The 9,458-nt window shown below is 45.8% G+C and overlaps 1 protein-coding gene across 4 annotated transcripts in view; it reads right to left on the bottom strand.

Moving 5' to 3' along the window:
* The window catches only part of NTRK3 (neurotrophic receptor tyrosine kinase 3), a 205,778-nt gene that overhangs the window by 59,560 nt on the left and 136,760 nt on the right, over positions 1-9,458 (bottom strand). The window contains exon 13 of one of the 4 annotated variants that reach the window (XM_017742674.1): positions 4,253-6,947. The exons of the other annotated variants lie outside the window; for them this stretch is intronic. Within the exon in view, the coding sequence (XP_017598163.1) occupies positions 6,829-6,947 (119 nt within the window). The 3' untranslated portion in view covers positions 4,253-6,828. Of the gene's footprint in view, positions 1-4,252; positions 6,948-9,458 lie in introns of those variants that run through there. 4 annotated transcript variants of the gene reach the window in all.

Below are 9,458 nucleotides of genomic sequence, written 5' to 3'. Positions count from 1 at the left end.
TGGAGGTCTGAATCCAGCACATTACACACAAGAACTCCCTAGAAGGAGAAAAATGACACTTACCTGTCTTTAAGTGAGGCCCTTCTCAGTCGCCTGCAACGTCTGTGCGTGGTGAGATGTGGTGTCTTTGGGGGACTCGTACCTCTGGAGTTGTTCCAGCAGTGCTGAGCATGTGACTGGAGCTTAAACACTTAAACTTCCAAACCCTCTGGGACTACCCAATAAACAAACATGTCTCAGGAAACACAAAGCAAACCTGCAGCCACCTTCAGGAGCCTCCAGGGGGCTGGACCAGGCACTATCAGGGAAGAAGTGACCGTGCACAACTGCTCCTATCATCCCCAAATATTGCCTGACACTGATACAGCAAACCCAAAATGCTCTGTTGATCCAGAATCTCTCTACAATTGCCAGGCAACAAGGCCTCACGAGGAAACCTGAGCAGAGGTATGACTCTTTAGCCTGGCAAGACGAGCTCACGTGTTTGAGATGTTTGAAATGTGCATGAGCATGATGTCACTGTACATGATTGAGAGTGGCACCAGGGACTGAATCCTGGCAGGACCAGGCCTTGAATGCATCACCTTGCAAGACCAGGAGCTTCTTCTCTCTTGTAACAGACGTTGCCATGTACTCCACCACCTCACCAGCCTAGTCCATCCCTCCCTCCCTCCCTCTCCCAATTATCTTAATAAACAACCTGGGCACATCTCTGACTCACTTAAGATAATGATGACCTGGCCACAACCAGTTTATTCAGACATCCTGGCAGTTTACCGAGCCTAATGCAAGTCCAGTCTGGCTCTCCCTGCCTCTCATGAATGAGCCTGACCTCCAGCAGTGGCTGCTCTGCCATCAGTGGATGCAAACCCACACACAGGTCAGACACAGGCTGCTCCCAGAACTCAGACTGGAGCCAGGAAAGCTGCTTTCTCTGAAAACAAGCTCTTAACTGTTCCAAAGGCCTAGGCAATGACAGCTTTTGTTGTCTGCAGAAAGACCTGTTGGGATGGTACTAATCCCAACATATGAAAAAGAAACATGGGGTTAGGGACAACCCCAAATAACAGATGATTGAAGGGCATCTCTGCATGTTACATTTCTGACTGCCAGTCTGAAACATTCACTCACCCAACCTGAGAGCAAAACTAGCACCTATCACACAACAGGAATATTTGAAGCAAAACCTTGGAGGAAAAATGCCAAATACTCTGAATAATAAACACATGCTTACAGAAAGTCAACTTCTCTGCAGGAATCAGGCACAGATCACAAATGAGTCACTAACAGCAGAGCAAATCATTTAACCAGCACTTAGAACAAATCCCTCCACTTTGTATAGAACAACCAAAATTTATTCCTTTAGTCAGCAGTTACACTCACAAGTTCAAAATAATACCAAAATTCAAATGTAGTTGTCTTGCAGTTGCACTCTGCTTTACTGCTGGAGAAACTATCATCTTCTCTTTGCGAAGGAATCCTCCTGCAGTTATTTACTGGTGTGTGGGTTGGGATTCATTCTAGCTCTGTGGCATCAGACCACATGCTGGCACCACCAAGGAGCCTGCCTGTCATAAGGAAAGTAGTGGTGACAGCATTGGAGAAACCACAAAAGATACAGGCAAAGCAAAATGTACCACAGCAGCTGAAGATACATCGTCACTTCACCAGGTAAAGCACCTTTTCCAGCTGTGAGTGGGCAGGTCTCCTATCAAACTACACCCACACCTTCAGAGCAGCTCTATGCACTTTCCCAGAGTTTGTTAAATTTTCTTTCAACTTGGGCTCTGCAGGCACTGGTAAATACATGGTTAATAATGACTCCTTGACTAATTGCACAAACAACAGAAGCGCTTCCAAATGTTAAGGAAAAAAAAGAAATCACTCAGCATTGATTTCTTGTGTGCTCTCTTGCTGCTGCTCCTCCAAACCCGTGGTTTTTAGCTTTACTACTGTGTCTAGGCCTCTTTATCCTCTGCTAATGCCAGGCTTAACCCTGAGGATCTGCAGCTTGTTCTGGGTACAAATCAGAGCAGAGCAGTGATGCACTGCTGCAGTTTGCTGAATCAGCAGAAGCAGCTTCCTCTGACTCCCCACAGCTCCCAGGAATTCCCTGGACAGCAGGACACAGATACAGGGAAAGAACAAAGACCTGGTGGTAGAAAAAAAACACCAAACCACCACCTTCAAAACAAGCTCAAGCCTCTTGGGAGAGAAGGTGTGACTCCTCAAAAGCACATCTAAATGAACAAAAGAGCAGCAAAGAACGTCAGTATTCAATGCAATGTGGGTAAGCAGCTGTGGAGACTCAATATACCCTGATCATGACCTACAACATCCCACACACCAGACACTGCCCTGCAGCAAGTCTGAGCCCAAGGTCCCACACACTGATTCCACCCTGGAGCAAGCTACAATGCCAGAAACACACTGTGCCCATCGTGCTGCCTCCAAGCAGGAGCTAAAAGAAACACGACTGCATCTTTTTAAAGTCCAAGTACAATGAGCCGAAACTTTGTTCCTCTGCTTATTCACACACAGGCTCCACACTCAATAAGACCTGAGGAGGCAGGGTTGTGATGTTCAGGAGGAGCAGATCATTCCTGGTAGAGGACCACTACTTGCACCCTATGAAAGCAGCATCCCAAGCTCCTTCAGCAACAACTCCGTCATCAGCCCAAGAGTCATTTGAAGCCAGAGTGGGGAGGGTGAGCAGCACAGCATTATCAATTCATGGTCCAGCTGTCATGAAGAGCATGGAGCCTTCACATGGGTACATCAGGCAACAGAGACAACCAAGAAGCAAGAACAAGAAGAAGCAAGTGCCCAAGCCCTCTGCAATGCCTGCCAGAGCCCATAGTTAAACCAGCTGCTTTTGAACTGACAGCATCAAAAATATTGTAGGAACTCATATGTAAGGAGTCAGTTGCCCTGAAACACAAAGCAAAGTGAACCAAGGCTGACCATACCAGCCACCTGAGTAATTGGCTAATCAAGCACTGTTTGCAATGTTTCTGGGCTGTGAAACCTGATAACAGACCCTGCAGTAGTGGGGAAGAAAAGACAGAGCTTCCAAACCCCATGCTTGTTTCCCACACCTCAGAAAGGAAAAGGAGACAGGGATGGAATCCAGTGCAGCTCAGCTGCTCATCCCTTGTGTAAGGTTATGTCAGGAGACAACCATTTGTCTCAGGCACTGCAGACATTCCTGGGAAGGTAAAGGTCTCAGGCATCACCTAATCCTGTGAACCACAGCAGCCCATCACTCCTGGAGACACACTCATTAGAAGGGAAGGTCATGCAGAAATTCACCCACAGCATCATTTTGAGACATTTGCTTGAAAGTCATGTCAGGAAGTTACAGGAACAGAAGGATGCTGGAAAACATGTTTTTAATTTGCTCATCAAAACTCTCACCAGGTTTTCTATGAGGGTTGCAGCACCATCCACCAATATGTGCTCAAACACACCCCTGGCCTCATGTCCACAGTCACCTGCAGATTGGCACAGCAGCTTTTAGTTACATCAGTGACATCTCCTGTTAATAATTCTAAGACACAACCACTAAGACACACCCTCATGACAAGTCCCACACGCTGCAGAATGGTTCCTCTCTCCTCCTGGAGCATCCAACCACCCGGACATGAACTCCTGATGAGGAACCTGAGTACAGCACTCATTTGTACCCCACTCCCTCTACACCAAATAAGTCCTTGACAGCTTAGCACAAGGTTAATTGTTGCTGAGGAGGGGACAACAATCTAACACCCAACACGTGATCAATTTGCACAGCCAAGCAAGGAGACCTGAAGCAACAGCACGTCCTGAAACACTGCAGCCAGAACAATCTTTTACTGTCAAGCTCCCTGTGAGATAAGGCTTCTAATAAAAGTTTTTCCACTAACGATAGAAACTTGTCTTGGCAAATCCTGACACAATCTCCTGCAGTACCAGCTTGTCCCTGAGAATATGACCATTTTATGCTACAAAAACCAACAAGTTGTCAACTGCGATCATTAGCAGCTAAGCTCTCAGGCAAGAAAACGTTGTGCCTGATGAGAGTGACAGAAACAAAAGCTCCACCTGAGCAGTGTTCCCATCATAACTGTAAATCCCACCCTCCACACCCACCAGAGAAGGAAACAAACCAAACTCCCCACACATGGACCATCTCACGAAGAAGTAGACTATAGGACATGTCATTCTGAACATTTATTTATTTTGTCTTCAAAGAAGAGGCCTGGTGCAGCTGTTTCGTTAGAAAATAAAGTGTTTATTAAGAAACTAGACATTGAACACCCCTATAGTCTCTGTGAAAAGGGACCGTCCCATTTCCCATTAGCACAGGATGATAGTTATGGCAAGATAAGAATGCTCAAAGATGGAGGAATCTCATTGACAGAAAATGAGGTAATGATTTACAATAATTAAAAATAAAATAAAATTTTAAAAAGAAACATCCTTAGACTTGCTACTTAAAGCCACCAATCGCAAACAGCCACGACTGGCTTTTGTTCTCAGCAGTGAGGAACCAGAGACTTTAATTGGTGTTAAACAAATTGAGACATCGATCACAGTGGGGAGAACTGCTTTTAATTACGTTGTACGGTCCGGAGGATTTCTTCTAAGCAGAGATGGACCTGAGCTGCAAAATTCAACCCTTCCTCTGCTAGGGTGTTTGGATATAGGCTTCTGGTCCAGGCCCACAGATGCATCTCTACGACTGATACACACAGTTGAGAGCAGAGTCCCCTGAACAGTGCTAGGGAGAGGAGACAGTTCAGACGGACAAGACATCCCCAGGTCAGGTGGGCGACTCCCAGGAGATGGGGAAATTCAGTTCAGACAAGCACCCAGTGATTCACACGCTCGGCGAAGCTCCTCCTCACTCTGTGAATCTGCAGAATTGAGGTGTCAATGGCACATGGCCGCGGGTCCTCTCTGGCAGTGCACCTCTGGCATTTCCAGCTCCGATGCGGGCAGGAAACGTTGTTGGGAGATTTGGTCATGGTTTCTGAAGCCATCCAACCTGAGCCAGGTCTCCTCGCACTAACGCAGGTGCCCCCCTAAGGCATGTCCGTTAACTTAAAGCACTCTGCCACCATCTCTCCAGTACTCTTCTATTGCACTTTACCTTTTTATGCCAACGAACCAGGAGAAGAAGCAAGAGAATGGAATATTCCCAGGGATATCCCTATGGGACAGCTGATAATAAAACCTCCTGGCAATCTCCAGGGTGGTTCATGCAGATCACCTGTAAAGGCAGGATGAAGCAGAACATCCATTCTGAGGCTTCTGCCCAGTTCTGGTGGAGAGGGACCGTGACTCTTTCCAGTGGCAGTGACCCTTGAGGGCTGGTGATTTAGAGACACCCCTGATGTGATAAGGTCATCTCGGGCCACCAAGAAGGCAAGCAAAGCTGAGTGGCTGGTGAGCAAGCTCCGGGTCCAATATTCCTCTCAAAAGGATCTGGCCACACCTGAAGCTATTGGAATATTTTTTGTCCTCTAGAGAAAATCTGCTTTGCTTATAGGTTATCACAGATATGTATGAGCAAATCTGTATTTCTCATACATGTGACATCCAGAGAGTCCAAGGAAAGCCCTGCAAGTTTCCACGAGGGCAGCTGGCTTCTCTTGAGGACAGGATGAGAGGGTTTACTTTTCCATCTGAGAGGCTTTGGATGAAGTAAGACAAAAGTGGGATAGGAGTTGGGGAGAGAATACAAATATCGGCTGGAACAGGATTGATACTCCTGTTTTTGCCAGAGAAGCAACAGAATACTTTTTTTTTCCTCTCCTTCAGTCAGCCAGCCTTGAGCTGATGGTTCTGGGTACGCGACTGGGTTACAATCAATCTCTAGTGGGGTGGGAATACAGGGGAGAGCTAAAGGGGGCTGGAAAAGGCCCAGCAATGGGACCTGCGTGCGTCTGATATGCTTTTCCACTTTGCTTACTGCTCTAGTCCTGGCAAGGACACAGACCCTCCTGCGCTATGGATTCTCCATCCATGCGGGAAGTCCAGGCAACTCCTCAGATAAAGCTCATCATTTAAGCAGCAGGGAGAGACCAGAGTACGACAACGATATAGTCAGATCCAACGAGCCGCTCTAACACACACAGACAGACAAACAAAAGAAGCCTCCTAGAACATGTGCACTTCAAAGATAACCACACTCTCTTCCTGTCAGAGAAGTAAGATACTTTTTTTTTTTCTTTCCATCCTCATTCCTTCCAACATTATTTTCTGTGCAAGAACTGGGAGCAGGGCTGCCTTTGTTCTTACCAAAAGTCTTCATTCTGCTTTAGTTTCTTCCAGGCTCCCCGCCTCGGCTCGCTCTGGGAGACCTCCCATGGCGGTGCCACGTAAGAGGTGATGGCAGCATTCACTGGGTGTTGCGAAGACACAAGCTTACAAGGAAAACTCCAAGCAGGGAGGACATGACTAAAGATGTCAGTTTGGTTGGCTTGGTTGGTTTTTTTTTGTTTTGTTTTGTGTTTTATTTTAAAGCAAAAGTACAATTATTTACTGTGTTATTAGGATGACTCCTTTCAACTGGGTTTTAATTCTCTTTATTTGCTCTCATTGCTGCTGTTGTGCCTTGCAGGAATATTTAACGAACACAGCGACCATTGGAGGAAAAGAACAACCCTGTTATCTGGTGACAGAAAACCACAGTTTCAGTTGGCTTTAACGTGTGTACAGGCAGGGCTGTAGAGTCCTATTAGGAGGAGACCTCAATCCATACAGACCACGCTTACTGCTTCCCACCATTTTGAGGGCACAGCCTATAAACTTGACATCAGAACAGGGACTTTTAAGGAGTTTTTAAAAGCCATGACGTCCTTTGCTGAAATAAACACTGACATCCTCAACATAAATGCCTTGGTTAAGAGGTTTGGAATGTCCAGGGAGGCTTATTGGATTCAACATAATTTCTCTGAAACCTAAAGGGGGAAAAAAAACAGAAAAAAGAAAAAAGCAAAATAAAGTAAACGAAAAAACAAAAAAGAGCAAAACTAGAAAAAAAGAGAGAGATATCGACACACATGTAATTATATAAAAAAGAACCAAATGAATAACTAGCAAACGGCTGCCATTAAATTAAAGCCAAAATGTCCTCTCCAGTCAGGGCTACCTCACTCTGTCTTTCCATAAAGAACAGGCAATCATTTCATGTGGAGCGTGCAGGCACAAGTGCTCTGAGGACAAGGGGCATGCAAGAGGTCTGGACAGACAACTGGGAACAACTCTTTTCTAGAGGTTCCCACTAAGTCCAAATTCCTACCTAGTCCATCTTTTCCCTAGGCAGACAGCGAGGAATAGGGAGACTCCTTTCTGTGTCTACTTTTCTCTCATGATTTATCTCATCTGGCATAACATTCCTGAAATCAAAAAGTACCATTGCAAGGCTGGGGAGACCTGACTCTCATAACCCCACAGACCTTTCTTCATCCCAGCTGTCCCATCTACACCAAACCCTGCATGCTGGAGGCATCTTCTCCTCACACAACCCCACCTCTCTAAAGGTGATCTGAAGGTTTAGGATTTGCCAGAAACACTGGCCAGAGGAAAAAGAAAAATAAGGGGAGCAGAGATCATAGGCAAGCTCCTTCCTTCAGTCCAACAAGCTTGCTGGGCAAATATAATGTTTTAAAGGGCTGTATCAGACATCTCTTCAGAATGTCCCTGCCTTGGGATGCTCCAGACAGCAAAATTCACTTTTTTGCCACGACCAAGATGTGCATGGCAGGATCTTGGGCATTGCTGTCACCTATCCCAAGTTCTTATGGGTCTAAAGGGTTTTTCCAAGAAAATTGGTGGGATGTCTTGGCTACATAATTGCTCTAACATCTGGAAAATCCTCCTGCACCTCATACAGTCACAGGATCCTGACCAAATCAGCTAAGTTAACTCAAGTCTGGCATCACTAGGGCAGCATGGGGCAGCTCGGATGCCATTAAGAATTGATCTCAGTAGGAGGAGTGCTTTTTAATAGGCTAGGAAATTTTCTCACACCAAATCTACGCCAGCCAGAAGATTTTTCCTCTCCTATTTCTTCTTTCTATTTCGTCTTTTACATCTATTTATATTTCTCCACTGCACTATCTTACTCCATGTGCACATCAAACACATGCTTCCTTTGACGGACCTGAGGATGCAGACAAAAGCTGTTTGTTTGGTTTGGAACTGTTTAAATTTGTTTGGGGGAAGCAATCTGTTATTCTCAGTGGCCCTTAAAGGCCAATCCACATGGGAGAGTAAGCCAGGCTCAGCTCCAGTTCATGTGCCATAAACAAGATTCATAGGCAAATTCCAAGCGTTGAAATATCATTAGTAGTGAGAAAGAGCCCAGCTCAACTCTCACGGTTTAAAGTGATCAGAGTCACCAGGACACAAATAAACACGGCATCCCTGAATGTCACTATTTATCGTGTTTTGTTTTTCACCATGTAAATATATTTTATGGCCGCCAAAGGATAGCTGGGAAAGTCTATCCTCACCAACACCCAGTATCTCCAAGGAGAACTCCAGTCTGCTTTATTTTCTTTGCGTTCCTTAGCTCTGCTAAATTAAGGCAATTTCACTTCTGCCGGACCACATCCAACAGACCTAAAAACCCACTGGGGACACACAGCCCCAGTGAAGGGACATGTGAAAGATCAGCAAGACTTAAGGCTGGGGACACCAAGGGCTTTGCTCTCTGTCACCAGTGCTGTGCTGTGAATCCCAGCTGCAGGGATCTCCAGTGACAGCAGAACGGGGCTGCAGTGGGGGTGACCCCACCACTGACACAGAGGGGCTGCCGAGGGACGACGAGGAGCGTGGCAGGAGGACAGCCCACGTTTCTGGAGCTGAAGGGCTGAACACACATCCCGCTGGCTTGGGAAAGCAATGAAGCACCGGTCCTTTTGGCATCCTCTCCTTCTGATTTATCAAAGTCCCCAAAGAATCTGAAAAAAAACATGCTTCTCTCCTGGCTGGTTTTCTCTTTCTTCCTCCCTGCTGTTTCCCATATTGTACTGCTACCTTTAACCCCATTCTCTTGTATGGAGCAGAAACCAACAACGCTCTTGCTAGGTTTATGTCTTCGCTGACAGGTGTGAGATGGATGATGCTCACAGAGATGTCCAGGGTTAAAATGGGTGAATTTCAACAGGTTCAGAGTTTGGATGCTGCTATGACAAATGTCATCTACCATCACAGCTATTAACTTCTGAAAAACTGGCTTGGAAATGTCTTAAAAAATGTGGGGGCTTTTCTTTACTTTTTTTTTTTGCTTTCTTTTCCAAAGGAAAAAAAAAGGAGAAATAGGAGTGTTCAACTTCCAAGAAGGAGTTGGGGAAATTTTAAAAACAATAACTTTTTGTGGAGTTTCACATTTGTCAGTGCCAGCTGGAAAATGGGAGGAAAAATATTATCTTTGACATTGGTTGTAGATTTGTAGGGACACTCCA

This window comes from Corvus brachyrhynchos, unplaced genomic scaffold (genome assembly GCF_000691975.1).
Source record: "Corvus brachyrhynchos isolate BGI_N302 unplaced genomic scaffold, ASM69197v1 scaffold97, whole genome shotgun sequence".
Classification (NCBI taxonomy): Eukaryota; Metazoa; Chordata; class Aves; order Passeriformes; family Corvidae; genus Corvus; species Corvus brachyrhynchos.
This window is presented reverse-complemented; position numbering and strand designations above follow the sequence as displayed.